This window comes from Panthera onca, chromosome D3 (genome assembly GCF_046562875.1).
Source record: "Panthera onca isolate mPanOnc1 chromosome D3, mPanOnc1 haplotype 2, whole genome shotgun sequence".
Classification (NCBI taxonomy): Eukaryota; Metazoa; Chordata; class Mammalia; order Carnivora; family Felidae; genus Panthera; species Panthera onca.
Genome location: NC_138350.1, coordinates 42,616,560 through 42,635,754, shown reverse-complemented (window position 1 = coordinate 42,635,754; position 19,195 = coordinate 42,616,560). Strand labels below are relative to the sequence as shown.

General features: G+C 43.2%; 1 protein-coding gene across 1 annotated transcript in view; it reads right to left on the bottom strand.

Annotated features, from left to right (window-relative positions):
* The window catches only part of COLEC12 (collectin subfamily member 12), a 198,278-nt gene extending 179,342 nt beyond the window's left edge, over positions 1-18,936 (bottom strand). Inside the window, exon 1 of the mRNA XM_060613392.3 lies at positions 18,710-18,936. Coding sequence (XP_060469375.1) covers positions 18,710-18,716 — 7 coding nt within the window. The 5' untranslated portion in view covers positions 18,717-18,936. The remainder of the gene's footprint in view (positions 1-18,709) is intronic.
* Positions 18,937-19,195: the final 259 nt, after the last annotated feature.

The following is a 19,195-nucleotide window of genomic DNA, read 5'->3' as shown; positions in this document are numbered from 1 at the left end:
TGTCCTTCTGCTCCTGGAAAACATGCCACACTTTCTAAGAAAAGCTATCTGCTCCACCCTCCCCCACCAGCTCCACCCTCCCCCATCTTCTCCACCCTCCCCCACCTGCTCCACCCTCCCCTTTGCCCACAACATGTGTCCTTCTGCTCCCAGAAAACATGCCACACTTTCTAAGAAAAGCTATGGGGTTCCTGCACTGGCTGTTCCCTCTGGCTGGAATGCTCTTTCTTCTGTTCTTGATGAGACTCCTTCTAATCCAGGTCTCAGCTGAAGAGTGACACCTTTGAGATGCCTTTCCAGACCACAACCCAGACACTCCCTGTCACACCACCCTACTTTAATATTACTCTCTGATATCCTCCTCATTTATGTGTGTGTGTGTGTCATCTTGCATCCTGTGAGCAGAAACTTTTTCTGTTTTGTTTCACGAACGAATCCCCTATGCCTAGAATGGTGCATGCCACAAAGCAGGGGCTAAATGAATTTTGTTGAATGATGACTGAATAACCAGCTGTCCAAAGGGTTATGTTATCATCACATAACTGAGTCTTAAGCCCTTCCTCTCAGATGCCAGGCTCTGGGGTCCTGTGTTTCACTAAATGTGACATCTCAGGAGCCCAGCATGGCTCCTGCAGTGACAAACAAACCCTTCCCACTCCCTTTCCATTGGATAACCAGGACCAACAGATGGTTTCCCAGTAAATACATTTCAAAAGACAGACTTGCTATGGGAATTCCTAAATGTAGGGCCCCTCTGGAACAAAAGAGATAGGTCAGCCAAGCTTTCTACCAAAAGATCTAAATCCAGACCCCCAAGACAGATGTGACGTGATTCCTTATCACACTGACAAAGAACCTACGTTACAGTTCTGCCAGGTGTGGGTCTAGTTTCTTGTGCACTTAAAGGATACTTCTGACAACAAGTAAAGTGTCAAGATGAGGCCTTTCCAGGGAGCCCTAACCAATTATTCTTGAGCTGGTCACCATTATTGCACCAGCATTCAGTAATCTCCATTATGCAGTTCAGTTCAAAAGCATTTATTTGGCACTTACTGTGGACCAGAGATTGCCAGGCAGTGGGGCTTCAGAAATGAGTGAACATAGTCCCTTCCCTGAAGAAGCTGACAAGTTTTCAAGAAAGAGAGTCAAGGAGGGGGAAAACAAAGCCTCTGAGATCATTTTTTTCAGGCCCCAAATGGAATGCAGGACCTGGATGTATTTGAACCTTGAACTGTTATAGAAAAACCCAAGAGGCATGGTATCTGTAATACAATGTGGTGGCCTCAGAGCACTAGTTTGTTGTGAAGTGCTATGAAAACACCAGTGAGAGAGCAATTACTTCCAGCAGAGAATGGAGAAGTGTGTATCTGTATTTTACCATTGTTTCCTTATTCAGAGAACAGGGAAGAAATCTTGCTTGGAATGCAGAAGGCCAGGTCTTCATAATTAAAGCAGTCTTCTTATGTCAAAGATTGAAGCTTTAGGGGTGCCTGCGTGGCTCAGTTGGTTAAGCATCCAACTTTGGCTCAGGTCAAGATCTCATGGTTCACGGGTTCGAGCCCTGCACTGGGCTCTGTGCTGACAGCTTGGAGCCTGGAGCCTGGAGCCTGGAGCCTGCTTTGGATTCTATGTCTCCCTCTCTCTCTGCCCCTCCCCCGCTCACAATCTCTCTCCTTCTCTCTCTCAAAAATAAACATTAAAATTTGTTTTAAAAAAAGATTAAAGCTTTAGTTCTTTCTACATGGAAGAACATGCTTACAACCAAGAGAACAGCACCTTTCTCAGTCACTCGGTGACTGGTTAGTTTCACAAATACCTATTAAGCTCCTCTGGGCCAGCTTTACTAAGTAATCCTATCATATAAACGGCTGAAAGGCTTGGTCTAGTCTCAGTTAAAGAGAAATCCTTATCTACTGCTTCTGCAGATAAATAAATCCATTAATTCATTTACTTACTTATTTATTCACTCAATAAACATATGCTTATAGCCTAATGGGGTTGATGAGGCATGAAGACAGGTAATGGTGTCACCTAGATGTCAGCTTCCCCTGCCAGTTCCAGCCCCTCCTCCACCAGGCCACATCTGAGGAGTCTACTCACAGACTCCTCAGACTTTGTGAAGCAAGGAGGCATCACTGAGGATCACACAGTGGAAACAAAAGAGCGGTTTATGCTGTACCTCTGATAGCAAACAGCTTACAATTTCCCGTTAAGACATTTCTGTTCTCCTCCCATAGCTTCTTTTCAGCAAGCCTACCATTAGTTTGTTTGTTTGTTTTCTTTTTCGTCTCTGATCTTTTTCCCATGCAGCATTTAGTCTGACTAACTCTTGTCTCCTTCCTGAAATTTCCCTGGGAACTTCAAATGTCTCATATTTTTGTTACTAAAACAGTTCAGCTCTGTCTCCAAATTAACATACTCAAACCTATTAGGAGTTCGAGAAAACAAAGGCCTTCCAGGTGACCCCTAATAGGGCTCAAGGAGGATCTCCTCCTTCTTGTCTTAAGCCTCATTCCAAAAGGATCAGGACTTCTTATAGCGGCTACTAAAAGAATACAAACAACTATCTCATCCAACTCTACAACTAGACAGAAAATCATGAGCCCTAAGGGGTACACGTCAAGTACCATAGATCACATCTCATGTGGATGATCAGAGAAGGTCTCATAGAGAGGCATCTTAAATGAGTCTTCTCAACGTTTTTTCTTTGGAGGAAAAAAGAATTTTGGAAACACTGTATAGTATGTTCCTTTCTTGGCGATTCACAAGGGTTTTTGAACCCTTATGAAAGAGGAAAAAGAACTTAACTTTGTTTTACTCGTGTTTTCAACAATTGATCTTAGAATCCTCTTCTTGTATCCTTAAAAGCCAGGTGAAGTCAGTCAGGTAACACTTATCTGTTGTTCATTTGCATAGTTGGCTGGCCCCCAGAGCCCTCTGCCATGTTTCCCCAGCTGTGCAGCCAACAAACAGCCCATTCAAGCTAGTGGTAGAGCCAGGCATTTAGGGGATGGAAAAAGGGAAAAAGAGAAAAAGGCCAGGGCTGATGGCTCTGTGGCTGCGTGGGCAACCCACATCAGGCTACACGAGCCCCAGGAGAGAGGACAAGGTCAAGTGTTCTTAATGCCTAAATGCTTTATTTTTTAAGTTTATTTATTTTGAGAGAAAGAGAGAGAGAGCATGAGCTGGGGAGGGGCAGAGTGGGGGGGAAGGAGGGGCGGAGAGAGAGAGAGAGAGAGAGAGAGAGAGAGAGAGAGAGAGAAAGAGAAAGAATCCCAAGCAGGCTCCATGCTGTCAGCACAGAGCCTGACAGGAGCTCTATCCCACGAACCTTGAGACCATGACCTGAGCCAAAATCAAGAGTCAGATGCTTAATCCACTGAGCCGCCCAGGCACCCCTCTTTTTTTTTTTTTTTTTAATTTATTTTGAGAGACAGAAAGAGAAAGCAATTCCTGAAGATTTTAGAGGGGAAAAGACTACAATTCAGCCCACAGTGGCAGACAGACAGGTTTGAGGAAGATAAATAAGCCTGACATGATGTGCAACGTTGCATTCTATTCTCAAAACTTTTCCTCACGCTCTGTAGACCCAAGGGAAGTACATCGTAGACTATCTTTACAGTACCGAGGGCCCCCAAAAGTGGTGTTCTTAAATAAGGATATTCTCCCTAGAGAATATCCAGTCACCTCAGCAACTTGCCACTTTCCAGAATCTGTCTCTGACACCACCTAAGCCACACATCTGTTGCACCCCTATGCAAGCAAGGATTTGGCTAAGATGAAAGGCCTCTAAGTTCTGGCGTGGCCCTAACCTGATCCCTGCTTGTCACAGCAGTTTGTCTGCAGAGAGGACATAACCTTAACATAACAAAATAACAAAACAAGTTTAAAACAATGTGAGACTTATATCTATAGGCACATGCTTTTAGGCTTCCACAGCTGTATTTCCGCATTTTTGTTTTAATACCTATGGGCTACCCGGTCTTCAGTTTGCCTGTTTCAAAAAGTGATTTTTATTTGTTTTCTTTACTTTCCTTGATATCTGGCACAGAGCCACACTCATCAGAGGTTTCATGATAGAGAACACTGAAGAGAATTCTGTTGATGATTGACAGCTTTGAGTCTTGCTATTTCAGGGTACCATGGGTTCAAGTGAAGATGTTCCAATCAACTTAAGGACCAAGTGTGTGACACCCTACAGTTAGAATATACCTCTCCTTTCCCTACACTCCCTTTAGGTCAGTGCGACAGCACTTTCCTCCATCTATCCCATGTTCCAGTTGCTGGTTTTCACGCCACCAGATAGAAAGCCATTTGAAAACAGGAAATTTGTTGCATTGTATGTACCCTCAGCAACCAGCACATTTATGGCACCTTATAGATACTCAATAGTTGTTGAAACTCAGCGGATTAGAGTTATATATGTGTATATCTCTACTACCAGTTGATGAATTCCTAAAGAAAAGAGATTAAATCTTCCTCTTTTTAAATATTCACCACATTTGGGGAAGATAAGAGAACTAATACTTAGTTAATATCTTCCATATGTCAGATACTTCCTACACATTATGTTTCTCTGTTTTACAGATGAGAAAACTAAGGCTCAGAGGAGTTACATAACTTGACCCCAGGTCTCACCGCTTGTGAGGAGTCAGACCAAGACTAAGACCCAGAATCTGGCAGCAGTGGGGGGAGGGGGGCTTGAGTTCCACACCATGAGGACACCACAGTCCCAAGAAACTGAACCCTGTGCTAGCAGCAGAAAAGCTAAGGTGCAGTCCTTTATACCACAGAATGCTGAAAAGGCTGAGGAATTTGGGACACAGGTCACTCTTGAGGGAGAACCAACGTAAGGCTAAAATAGGAGGACTGGATGAACATATATTTAAGAAGCAGTTGCCTATAACCAAAAAGACAAATGGCAAATGTTGGCAAGGATGTGCAGAAATCAGAACTCTCATATGCTACCAGTGGACACGTAAAATGGTATAGCCACTTTGGAAAATGGTCTGGCACTTCTTCTAAGGGTTAGGCCATTTCACTTCTAGGCGTACATACAAGAGAAATGACAACACATGTCCACACAAAAACTTGTACGCAAATGTTTGTAGCAGTATTAGTCATAACAGGAAAAAGTGGAAACACCCTGAATGTGCACAAAATGATGAACGGAGAAATTAGGGTAGAGCCACACAATAGAGTATTATTCAGCCCTAAAAAGGAATGATGCGCTGGCATGTGTTACAATATGAACGGACCCTGAACACATCATGCTAAGTGACAGAAACCAGTCACGAAAGACTGCATGTTGTACAACTCCATGTATATGAAATGAAATGTCTACGTTAAACAAATTCAGAGTTGGAAATCAGATTAAAGGTTGCCTATGGCTAGAAGTTTTAGGGGAAAATGGGGAATGACAGCTAATGGGTATGGGGTTTCTTTCTTGGGTGACAAAAGTGTTCTAAAATTGATTGTAATGATGGTTGCAAAACCTGTGAATACATAAAACAAAACAAAAAAAAAATCCAAAAAAACCCACTGACTTGAACACTTTAAATGGTTTGTGTGGTACGTGGGGCAGCGGCGGGGGGGGGGGGGGGGGGCGGATGGGGAGCAGCTGGACTTCCCAAGTCCCCTGCCAAGGGAAGTGACTGTCCCTCCCTGAGTACAGCAGAAGACCTAAGTTTATTTTTCAGAGAAGTCAGAAACAAAAGGTATCTTGCCTAGAAGACACCAGGAACAGCTGAGATGAGGGGACTGCAAGGGACTCAGAGAAAAGGTGAACGTTTGCACACTGAATGTCCAGACACGTGGTCCTCCTCTCCCAGTCAGCCAGACTGTGCCCTCTAGGTCAAAGACTGGAAGGCTTTTCCTGGGAAATCTGACCAGTTAAGAGAAAAATAAACGAATGATTCTGATTCTGGGTGGTCCCCAGTGGAACAGCTCAGCCAGTTCAGCCTAGGGTGACAGTCACAGTTCACAAAACCCACCAAACCAAAGAGGTTCTAATCAACCTTTACCATAGTCTGTTCCTACTGATAAGACCCAGACATCTGACACAGCCTCTAATATGAAAAAAATAAATATGAACATAAAGAAACCAGATAGGGGTGCCTGGGTGGCTCAGTTAGTTAAGTGTCCGATTTCAGCTAGGGTCATGATCTAGTGGTTCGTGAGTTCGAGCCCCACGTCGGGCTCTGCACTGACAGCATGAAGCCTGCTTGGGATTCTCTCTCTCTCCCTCTCTCTGTCCCTCCCCTGCTCATGCACATGCATTCTTTCTCTCTCAAAATAAATAAATATTAAAAAAAAAAAAAAAAAAAAGGAAACCAGATAAAAAAATTTGGAGGAAAGACATAGGAGACGAAAAAAATTTCATAAAAAATTTCTACCAATATCCTTAGAGAGATAAGAGAAGATAACATATCCATAAAATTAGAACAGGATGGCATAATTTAAAAAAAGAACCATAAGAGAAAGAGAAAAAGAAAAAGCTCTTGGAAATTAAAAGTATGATCATAAAGGGGCACCTGGGTGGCTCAGTTGGTTAAGTGTCTGACTCTTGATTCTGGCTCAGGTCATGATCTCCTGGTTCATGAGATTGAGCCCCATATCAGACTCTGTACTGACTACACTGAGCCCGATTGGGATTCTCTCTCTCCCCCTCTCTCTCTGCCCCTCCCCTGCTCATATGCTCTCTCTCTAAATAAATAAATAAATAAATAAATGAATAAATAAACATTTTTTTTAAAAGTATGATCACAAAAGCAAAAATTTAATAGAAGAGTTGGAAAATACAGCTGAAATATTCCAGAGGTTGGGAAGGAAGGGAAACAAATAAATAGAAAAGAGCAAAGCCAAAAAAAAAAAAAAAAAAAAAATCAATTCAGTGGATCCAATATTTAAATTCAAATAGCAAGTGTTTTAGGTAAAAGAACAGGGGTAGATAATTATCAGAGGAAGAACTAAACAAAATTTTTCAGCAGTGAAGGATGAGTCTCCAGAGTGAAAGGGCCAGTTTCCTCCCAGCACAAAGAAAAGAGATCCACTCCAAAGCACATCACTGTAAAATTTCGCAACAGTGAGGACAAAAAGAAAATCGTAAAAACTTCCAGACAGGAAAACTTAAAAGCTTACAAAGGAAGGGGAAGGGGAAGGGGAAGGGGAAGGGGAAGGGGAAGGGGAGGAGGAGGGGGAGGAAAGGAAAGGAAAGGAAAGGAAAGGAAAGGAAAGGAAAGGAAAGGAAGACCTCACACTCACACTTCTTAATAGCAAAACTAAAAGAAAATAGATCAGTGCCCTCAAAAATTCTAAGGCTAAATTATTTCCTACACAGAAATCTCTCCAGTGAATGAGTAGGTAATACAAAGATGTCTTCAGACCTACACAGTCCCCAAAAATGTACTTCTCATGAACACTTTCTTCAAGACATTAGAGAATGCATTCCACTAAAATAACAAAGCTAGAAAAACACGTGTGTGTGTGTATCCGTGTGCACGCACACATGCATATACCCTAATCTAACCCTAACCCTGAGTAGGTCAGAAAGCTCCAGGGGAGATTTCTTCAAAAATATGGAAATGAGAGAATATCTACTATAGGTGAACACATGTGTAGAGATTCAGAAAAGTGGAAGAGACTCTGGGGATGAATGATGATACACACACACACACACACACACACACACGAAGCTAAACAAATAAAACAAGAGAATTGTTAACTCCAGAGGAGAGAAGTTATGCATGAAGGAAATATGAGTCAGCTGTGAATAGCATTTATATAAGTATAGTAGTATGAACACTGAATGCTGATTTAATCAAGATTGTGATGTAACTATTTTGGGATGATGGAGGGCAACAGACGGCATCCATGAGGGTTGTTAGGTGGAAATGAAGGGTGAAAGAACTAAACCTTATCTGCTATAAAGGGGAGTCAATATATTTGCCTAAATCCCAATTAGCAATGAGTACTAATTGCTAACTAATTGCTAACTAGTACTGCTGTAGTACTAATAATAATAAGGAGGAGGAGAAGACCACAAGCATTTCACTTAAAGACAAGGGGTTGTGACAGATCATCCGCATAAAGGACTACCAACAATTCTTTCCATCCCTCCACGTGCAAGCCCATTTCCACTCTCTTGAATCTGGGAGAGCCCTGTGACTTGCTTTGGCTGATGGAATTTGCCAGAAGTGGCAGTGGGTGACCTCAGGAACTGGGCCCCAGATGCCTTTCAGCTTCTGTTTTCACCCTTTGGCAACTAGCTGCCATGTGAAATGTCCCACGACCGTGCTGGACTGGAGGCCCCCCTGGGAGAGAAGATCTGTGGGAGAGCAAGAGATGACGAAGGGGAAGAAGCCATTCCAGCCACCCTGCTGATGCCCGGCCCTGGGGGTGCGGCTGACCAGCATGGTCAACACCCCAGGAAGCAGAAGCCGAGCCGAACTACAGAATCCTGAACAAATACACAGCTGTTGTTTTACGCTACAGGGTTTGGGGATGGTTTGTTAGGCATCAGAGGATAACCACAAGAAAAGTAAATGCCAAGAGAAAATGTTAAAAATGTTCTCAAGAGATTCCCTCTGGGGACTGGAAAATGATGATATGAAGGTGGGCCGGCAGGAAACTGCTGTTTTTCATAATAAATCTCATTCATAATAAATGTTTTTTGACTCTTCAAACCATATACATCTCTAACTTTGATTTAAAAAAAAAAAATAAAGCCAACAAAACAAAGGAATGTGGGTGCAAGATAAAAGTCAGGTAGACAAAAATGAAAGTGCTGATGACCAGAAAAAGGTCCAAAGTCCACCCTGTTCCAAAGAGCCAGTGTGAAGAGTTCAACCTGAAGCAACAGAATAAGAAGTTTGGACTTAGAGCCTTAAATCCCTGGCACAAAGTATGTTCTGACAAATGCCAAACTGAACAGAGCAAGTTCAGACTTCCTTAGGAGCCAGGCTGAAGGACCGTGGACAGAGGCTAGGCTCAGTGATGCTGTCCGCATGTGCATATCCATCGGCTACTCTATGCTGTTTCTACCTCGATGCAGTCCCAGCTCTTGTACAGCCATCACTGTTAGAACAGAACAGCACAGTCCTACCAGCTGTTAGAATGTTTCCATGCTTCCAAACCAGCTGGTGAACATACGCTGCCTGCCGTGAGCATTCCTGCAAGCTGTTCCTGTGGGTTCCCACCACCACTACCTATCATAGCAGGTCTGGGTGGTGAGGAGAGGAAAAAATGCCCCTGCATCCCTGGAGCCAAATACCCAGTGTCATCTGGACCCCTGAGTCTACAGTGGCCCTCCACTGGCCACTGCTGCGTGGAGGCACCTTCATGGCACTGCAGAACTGTGGCCTCCACAGAATGTCACCTGGGTTACTAAATATTTTGGGCATCTCTTTGGACACCACTGTGCTGTTCTGGGGGACTTTGCTCCTAAAGCCAGGCTGAGCCAGCCAAAGCTTGGGCTCTGGAATTAGAAGACCTGGGTTTGAACACTGGCTCCACCTCGTCTGGCAACATAAACTCAACGCTGCCTCTCATTCTCCCATAAGATGGGACCAATAATTCCTATCTCACTTATTGTTGGGAGACAAACAGGAATTGATATGTGGGAAACACCCAACACATACTTAATGCTTAATAAACATGAGGGGTCTTTCTAAGTAAGAGGACAGAGGTGGTAACAGCGGTACTCTGCTTTAAGGACAAAAATACATATCACAAAACTTGAATGTTCATGAAATACAAGATAGCTTTAGGTTTGGATAGGGACCACTTATTTTTTTATTTTTTATGTTTGAGAGAGAGGGAGAGAGAGAGAGAGAGAGAACACACCTGAGCAGGGGGGATGGGTAGAGGAAGGGAGAGAGAGAAAGAGAAAGAGAAATAGAAAGGGAGAGGATCTCAAGCAGGCTCAGTGAGAAGCCCAACATGGGGCTTGATGTTGGGGCTCAACCTGAGCCAAAATCAAGAGTCAGATGCTAAGCCAACTGAGCCACCCAGGTGCCCCAGGTAGGGACTACTTTAGTGCTCAAGTTTCAAAAGACTCAAAGCTCCAGTCTGAAGTGAGCATTTGGGGGAGGTCAACAGCAGGGAAGTTTGATTAGCAAGAGTATTATGTGGGGTGGGTTCAATTTGGACCCTAGCTAACTGGCACTGAAGTATCTATCTGATATTGAAGAAGATTTACCTTAACAAATTTGGGCTGTAAAAACTGAAGACAGACATTCTTTTTATTTTTAAGAGAGACAGAGTGTGAGCAGGGGAGGGGCAGAGAGAGGGAGACACAGAATCTGAAGCAGGCTCCAGGCTCTGAGCTGTCAGCACAGAGCCTGACTCAGGGCTTGAACTCACTAGCCGTGAGATCAATGACCTGAGCCGAAGTCAGATGGTTAACCAACTGAGCCACCCAGGCGCCCCAAAGGCAGACATTCTTTAACCTTGATTTAACCTTAAGAGCCGTACTAGTACTATCTGCCCTGGCTTCATAGCTTTATAAATATAAAACCTAACATGGCCCTTGTATAGTTTGGTTTGCCCATTGGCATTTCTGGGCCATAGTTGTTAAGTATTCTGCAAGTGAATGAGCTCAGTGCAGTGCAATATAATACTGAGGTTCAGCATAATTTTGATGGGGTAATTAGATCTGCCTTCCAGGCCTCCCCACTACCATACTCCAAATGGATAAAGGAATTTGTAGCAATTTAAATACTTGTAGATTACTCCAAATATTACAGAAGATTTATTTCAATTATTCAGCTGCTTTCCCAATTTTATGTTTTATAACAAAAGGATCACTTTTTGGTTCAATAGTATAAGTTGTTTTTTTTTTTTTAAGTCAATATTACAGACATAAAATGACCCTAATTTGTGGTACAACTTATGGTTCTGATTCTTATAAAAACAGCAAATACTTGCTTTTAGGGTAAAGAGAGATACCATACCTTTTTCATTCCTTTATATTCCAACAAAATAGAGGTGATTTTTTTTTGTTACTTTTACCCCTAAATTGGGAGTGTAGGCTAAACCAGATTTCCCCTGGGAGCCAACTTTAACAACTTAAAAAGTAAGAAACAAATATGACACTCAAAACCTTGATCCCCACATCTACCATTCATGGCTAATTATAGGGCAGAGGACATGCCTCTCTTTGTTTTATGATGGACCTCCTCATCCAATCACATTGTCAGGTTAATAATAAGAAAGTCCAGAGCAGACGAATCACTGCCTCAAATTTTCTAAGGGCTCTGAAACGGCCTCAAATACATGGGTCAGTTGTCAAGGAAAACTAATGCTGTCCAATTCTCTGGAGGCATGCAAAAAATAAGTGGTCTTTGTTAACTAGCCCCCTCCCAAATAATAAATAAACAACTGATAAATCTGTTTTGTTTTGAAATCACTTAACTTTCTGTTTAGGTTATCCAGACAATTATGCCAAAGTGATATACTATAATTAATTACAAATAATGGACCAACATTGAGCTCAGGAGACAAAGTTTGAGAAAACTGTGATCTTCTCTCACCTCCTACAGTGAAATGCCTCACTTCAAGGTTTTGCGGTGCCTGGATGTACCATTTCCCTCTTCAATTACAATTAGAATAATACAATCTGAAATACGAAATATAATTCAAGGTAATGAATCAGCTTGCATCATCCCTCCAAATGAAATTATCCCTGTTTTCAGCCAGGTTGCCCTCTCCTCCTGTCCTCCAACAACATTTATCTGAACTTCACATAGGCCCCATTTCACCTTTTCCTCAGATGCCAGTTGTTTGTGCATAAGCCTTGCTCTGCCCACCAGACTGCAAGCTCTTTGGGGACAGGAGCTGTATAATATACTAAATAATGTAAATAATATACTATATAATGTACTAAATATTTGAATAGATCTCAATCATATACTAAATGAATATTTGAATATATTTGATATAAAGAATATTTGAACATATTTAAATAATATATTAAATAAAGAGTAAGTGAAAGCTAGTTAAGATTTGGTGGCCCAATCATAAATAATAAAATACAAATATGACAAATCACTAGGAAATCAACACTACCAGTGAAATAGACATGATCTCATACAGTGTGTGTGTGTGTATGTATATATATATATATATATATATATATATATATATATATATATACGCCTCTGTCCTAATGCTTCCTTAGAGACGAATTTGTTTTATGTTTTGATTCTTTGATGTCATATTTTTACTGGATAAATCTGGACACTGGATTTGAGATACATATCTTTAAAAACAGTATGTCATTATTAGTAGGCATTATCAGTAGGCATGGAAATTGCATGCTCTTAGGCAAATTAAATGTATTTACAAATATTTAATCAATTTTCTACCACTACCACAAATGAGAAAATTGTATGATTTTACTATAGTTTACAAACTCACTATAAACACGGTCCCTGCATTTTCAGTATGGCTGGTTTTTATATAATACAATGATGACAATAACACTAGAGACAACAGCTAAAGATAGACCAATGTGAGCACTGTTCCTATAGAGAGCACAGCTCCCTCCAGTCTCTGAGGTCAGCTTTAACACATCTGTAATTTGAAAATTACTTTTCTCTCAAAACTGAAATTTTTTCTTCATGGTATACATTGTTTCACTTGATTAACTTAAATGGTTCATAACTGGCAATTCTATTACTGCCTGGAGGAGGCAGCAGGTTAACAATTACACAGTATAACAATAACTAAAATGTCTTGAGTTTTCATTAAGTGCTAGACACTATTCTAAACAATCCATACCAACCTATTTAATCCTCCACACAACGAACAAATAAAAATGGCATTGGGTAGATGCCATTACTATCCCCCACTTGACAGAGAAGGAAACCAGGGACTGTGTTCCTAACCAGGGGAGGTTAGGTAATTTTCATGTGGTTACCAGGTCCCTCTGGTTTCAGAGTCCACACCCCTTGCCACCACACTAAAATTATCAGGCTCAACTCCTGGGGTCACTATGTATAATTACATTTTATGAAATGGTTATATTTTAAAGTATGCATTATCAAGTATAAAGTTGAACTATTTTGCCTGTGAATAATATGTTGTAACATAAATATCGGTTTCTTAACATTTCTAGGTCACAAGGAAGTGACTTAGGCCCAAAGAAGTGCAACTGCTTCCACAAAAGCCAAGCACAAGTCAGGCAGAATGTCAAATATCCAATCTCAGTCTAGTGAATATGACCTCATGTGATACTGAGTTATAGTCCCAAACCATTCATTCAAGGAAATGTAAAAGAGTCATATTTAATATATCAAAGTCCAAAAAATTTACTTAATTTTTAAAACTTCTCCCATGCTGAAAAACACACTTCCTTTATATTCTAAAGAGTATTAACTGAATATTCATGATAAATTCAGGGATTAGCTCTTTGGCATCTTAATTTGATATCACTTATTTCTGTTTACGCTGGTTTTCACTGCCATATAATTACAAAGGACCCTTAAGCAATCAGCAGGATCTTTTCAAGGCACTGTATTGGTTTGGGCTCTTCAAATATCACTCACTTAAACAGAAATCAAATCACTGATTGAAAAGTTACCTCCCTCAAGCTTTGTTGCTATGGTTAGAAACAGCGGTGTCAGCAGTAAAGAATGAAATACTTTCTATGAAGAATGTCCCTATTTCCCTATCCGTTGCTCATAATGTTTATTTACTACCACTACTACTATTTTATTTTTATGTATTTTTCTTATAACTGATCATCTACTGATGGTTACAGTCTGTTCCTGAATATGACACTTCTGACAATGTTCCATTGTTTCATGGCAAATCTGTCAGCAAAACTGTGGTGCAGAGGCTGTTTTCAGAGTTGCTGGATTCAGTGAGCCACTCACATTCATTCAATCAGTCATAAGCAAAACCTCCCAGAAGATAAACTGTACACATGGCAATGACTCTGGAATATGATATATCTTTTATAAGAGCTTCTGTCTAACGAGGCTCTTCTAGTGGCTGGCTGTAGAGCACATCAATTTCTTCAGACCTTTGATGCCAGGTTATTATAGGTCTGAGTCCAGATGGTAGGACTTTATGTGGCTCACTTAGTATCTAGTGGAATGTGACACACAGTAGGTACTTAACAAAGATGGGTTGATTGAGTGGAATATTAGAGTTTGGCTAGGAAGGAGTCTAAGCAAGAGCTGTCATGTGCATTCTGGAGTCAGACTGTCGGAGTTTGAATACCAGTTTTCCCACTGACCAGCTAGGTGCCCTTAGATAAGTAACCCTATCTCTTTGAGCCAAACTTTTCCTATCTGCAAAATGGAGAAAATAAGGACACTCGGCTGGGCAGGTGCTCAATAAGTGTCAGCTATTATTAGAGAGAAAAATAATAAGTGGGCATATTAAGTGGCCATCAGCCACACCTAAGAAGTTGTTAGCAAGCGTAAACCTTGGTACAGATCAACCTCGTCCCTGCCATTTATCTTCCAACATATGACCCTGTTTCCTTCCTCCAGGCCATTGACAGGAACTCTGGAAGCTGAGTGGGAGTGAGCCGGTGCCTTCAGAATGGCAGAAGATAGAAAGGGCAGAAACATCCTGGTAGAGCTGACCCCATGGTGGGGTTAGATTCTTCACAGATGATTACCTTCCAGACCTAGAATGCTGTCCAGCCCCCACTCCCCCTGACTGCCTGATTCTCTTCACTCAGACTCACCAGCTGAAGCTCCAAAGCACCATGGGTACACACGGCCAGCAAGAAGGCTGTGCTCTACCACCACTCTGGGCCTCCTTTCCCAGGACCCCACCCCTTCTTCCCACCATGGGGAGACACGTGTCAGATTTGCCACCTGAGAGATTACTCACATTCCGCGTTTACCTGAGGCAAAATATATTTTTTTTCTATCACAAAACTTAAATGTCTATTTTCCCATCTGAAAACTTACTTTGGCAGCAGCTGCATCAACTGTTTTAAAATACTATTTTAATAAGTGTTAATTCAGAAAATTAGACACCTGGTTATGCTGTAGCTTGCAAGCTATCATCTGCCAGCTTGTCCCAGTCACACCCTTATCAGTAGATGAACTGCATGGTAAAAAGCAGGGGGGAGGGGACATAGGAGCAATCTTGGGAAACCACAGAAAAGATCTATACTTAGCAATAATTAAACCTCAGATTAAGAATGTTAAGCATCCCCAAACTAATGAAAAGTCAAAAGTATAATTAGATTGTAAATTTGCCTTCCAGAGGAAGGTCAGCCCCAATTCCAAATCAGTGAAGGGGAAAAGGCCTCATTTTGTTTCCATTTCCCCTCAGAAAACATGATGCTTTCAATGCAGCTGGCCCTTACATGCTTGTTTACTTATCCCAGTTAAGGACAAGAAATCTTAGAGAGACAGTGGTAAAGCAAGGAGTCCATGAGTCCAGAAAAACAACTGGCAATAGACATATATTGCTTACCAGTGCATTTTTTAAGTATTCTTGCCAACAGTATTTCAGAAATGTTTATATACAGGCACACAAAAATAAGCGGCTGAATACTATGATTTGATGGCACCAACCTCCTTCCTGTGTTAAATCAGAACAGTGGTTTGGACCACTGTGGTCCCAGTTGCTAGTGGCTGTTTTGGGCCATCTCTTAGGCAACAAGTGCTGCTGCATTAAAAATTACCAATATTCCCAACTTTCAGAACTAGAAACGTGATTTAATAATGACACACCTAACTCTGGAGGAGTCAAATTCCTTCAAAAAGAATGTGACTATTTATCCAAAACCATGAGATTTATGGTGTAGCACAGCTAAATGAAAATGAAACTGGAAATAAATTAAAACAACTTCATGTTTTAATAAGTTTGAAAGACTTCGAGTATTGCAGCACAAGGCAAGTAATTTTCTTCTGGAAAAGATATAATGATGTCATTATTTTGGTACTTGTGATTCCAGAGATCGAGGAAATAAACAGAGAAAGTACTTGCCGAATGCAACAGATAGGTGGCGCTGTGGCTCATGGCAGATGTGGAATTACACTCCAAAAGCCAGGTTTATTACATAGACCCTGTCCCAGGTTGAAACATCAGAATTAGAAAGTCAAATAGGTACCTTATAAAAGCATTGGACTCGTACAGGAGCTAAATTTTTGCTTTAGCAAAAAAAAAGTTCTGTAACTTCTAAGGAGTCTACTAATTTTCTATTTATCTAAAGAATGTTTTAAGTTAATACTTTAAGCATTTGCAAGGTTTGTCATTGACCTGTATCATTTAGGGAAGTTAAAGTCTAATGAAACATTGGCTTTCTTCAGCATAATGAGTTAATAACTACGAGACATAATCACAAACCCAAGGAAAACTTTGGATTGGTTACCTATGGCAAATTGTCAAAATAATTCCACTCGGTAAAGGCAGCCTTCCTCCTTGGCTAGAAATACACTCTCTGCTTGGCTTCAGAAGCCTTGTGTCCAATTTCTTGGATCCACCCCCTTCCTGACTGCTGCACCTACTGTGGGTTACTCGGCTACTTAGTTGTCTGAGACTTACCCCTCTTCTAGTCTATACCAGAAGTTATCATACCTGGTGTCCTAGGCCTTTCCAAGGAACACAGGGAAACTGGCAGAGCTTGTCTTTAGTGCTTACCACACTCCTGGACTCCAGTTCTTATAAGTTCTAGACTCAGTTTCCACATCTGTAACGTAGGAGTTAAAATACCTACCTCATACCATTGAGGATTAATTGATAGAGGGCTTGTAGAGGGTGTAGCACAGGGGTTGGCACTGAGTACATACCAAAAAATTATTACCATCCTCTCCTTTCCCCACCTCAGTAACCAGACAAATGAATGTAAGTTATATGGCAATAGTTGGTAAGCAAATCTCTTACAGAATATTTCCTTTGAAAAGAGGCCTTCAAAGCAAGTAGTCTACCCTGGGATTCACCAGTACCTTATACCCCCTCCCCCACTGGGACACAAGGTAAGTGGGACCTTCAGACAGTGCCTGGATCACAGAGGGTAGGCAATGAGACTTCTCCAGGGGGGTCTGCAAGCTGGTCCAGAATGCAGCGTAAACTTCACAAATGTACATTTAGGACTTTCAGGTGTGTCTTCCCTGGCAGATTTGAATTAACACTTAAAAATACCCAAATTGCAGTAATGGTCATTTACCCAGTCAAAAAGCATAAAATTTTCAGGGTTCAGGAGCCCAGATGGGAGCTGATCTTCCCAAGAGTTCAAAAACTACTGGCCTCAGGGACCAGCAATAAGATTAACTTCTGGCTCAAATGAAGGTAACTGAGCCCCAGAGTAACATTTAGCCATGTGAACTCTTTCCTTTCTGGGAGGATCCTTTAATCAGTGCTAGCCAAGGAAAGTGTGTTTCCTAAAATGTAAATGAGAGAAGACAAACTGAGTGGAAAAACAAGAAACACACACCACTGCGTTTTGAAATTCCCTAGCCAGAAAATTGTATCATATCTTTCGTTTCTCTTCTGGGGAGGGTGACTTTTCACCTGGAGTTCAGTCCCTGCCCTTCCTCGAGTCTCCTGACTAGGAAACTAACACCTTGGAGGGACAGATAATTGGTAGAACGGTATCGCTCCGGATACTTTAGCGAGAACTTCCTTCCAGAGAACGCAAGAGGCAAAAGTTACTTTCCAAGCGTGTGGGGCTTCCCAGACACCTCCCTCGGACCACAGCCCTGGCAAGTCAAAGCGATCGCATCGCGTGGTCTCTGGTGGCTGGAAATTCGGTCACGGCGGTCACATGGCATTTCGCACCCAGCCCCCTCACTCAAGCCCGGCCCGTGTTATCAACTAGCACAAAACTAGAAACTCCAGTCTTGTGTAAACACCACGCCAGGCCATCCCGAAATGATTCCCTTTTGATGCCCGTTGCAATTATTTATCCCACATATAAATCAGAATTCTGTTGACGGATCTCACTGTTTCTAATAAATAGAAAGTTGCCCTGCAAAGCCCTCATCCTTGTGATTCCGCTTAAAGGTACGGTAACATCTGACACTCCCCTAAACCGGCCTGCAGAGGACACCGCCCAGGAGACGATCAACGGAATGATTTGTGTCACCTCTGAGCACACGTGGACACACCAACTGCACAGGCGGGCACATGGAAGGGACGCGGAACCGAGAGCAGTTATTTTCCAATCGGTGGGTCTGATGGAGAAAGATGCCAAACGCATTTTCCGAGCCAGCTGAACTCCGCAGGCACCTAATCATTGCCAGATGTGGGGAGGGCGCACCGAGAACATCCCCGAGTCCCGAAGGAAACACCCGGCTGGCAGCACGTCGACTTCTCGGATGGGGAAACTGCACCAGCCGAGCGGAGAGGACCCCCAAACACAGTGTGGAGCGCCTCAGAGCGGAAAACGGACTGGGAGGAATGAGGATGCCTCCACTCTCCTCGGCATGTTTTTTCAATTAAAAAGTTGGGAACTGGAATCTGTAAACAACGACTTAGGGCTTCAAACTACTTCGCAGAGAGACACGATGGGGAGAGGAATACTTGTACGCCCCCAAACCCGAACCTCTGTGTCTCCTGCCGTGCGGAACTGCGGGGTGGAGGAGCGCCCCACGCGTGCACGCACGATCCCCGCGCCGCATCTCCTCCGGCCCTCCGCCCGGAGAAAGTTCGCGCAGCTTGCACCTCCGCCCCCTCCCGCGCGTCCCGAAGCCCGCCCTGCGGGCCGGGAGCCCAGCGCAGCCCGCCGCCGCCCTACCTTTCATGGTGACCGAGGAGACGCACCGCCAGCCAGGGAGCTCCGCGCAGCCGAGGAAGTTCGCACTAAACAGCGGGTCACTGCGCGTCCATGGCAGCCGCGCCGCGCGTCGGCCGTCTGCGCTCCAACCCTTCCTCGCCGCCGCCCGCCCGCGTTCCCCGCTCGGCGCTCTGTGCCGCGGGGCTGCCGCGCGCGCCGCTCACCCCGGGCGGGAGGCGCCGCTCCCGCCAGCGCCCCTCCCCCTGGCCCGCCGGGGCGCGCGGGCCGCCGCGCCCACGCCCCCTCGCGCCCTCCCGCGCCCGCCCCGCCCTTCGGCCCGTGCTCGCCCCTGCCCAGTCGCTTTCTCGCCCGGCCTCTCCCCCGCGCGGTGTCTCGCCCCGGGTCTCCCTTTTCTCGTCACACCAGCGGCAGAACGATGTCAGAAGAAGGCGTCTTCCAGTCGGTAAAATGCTCACCCTTGGTGTGCGCGAAAAGTGCCGCTACTGG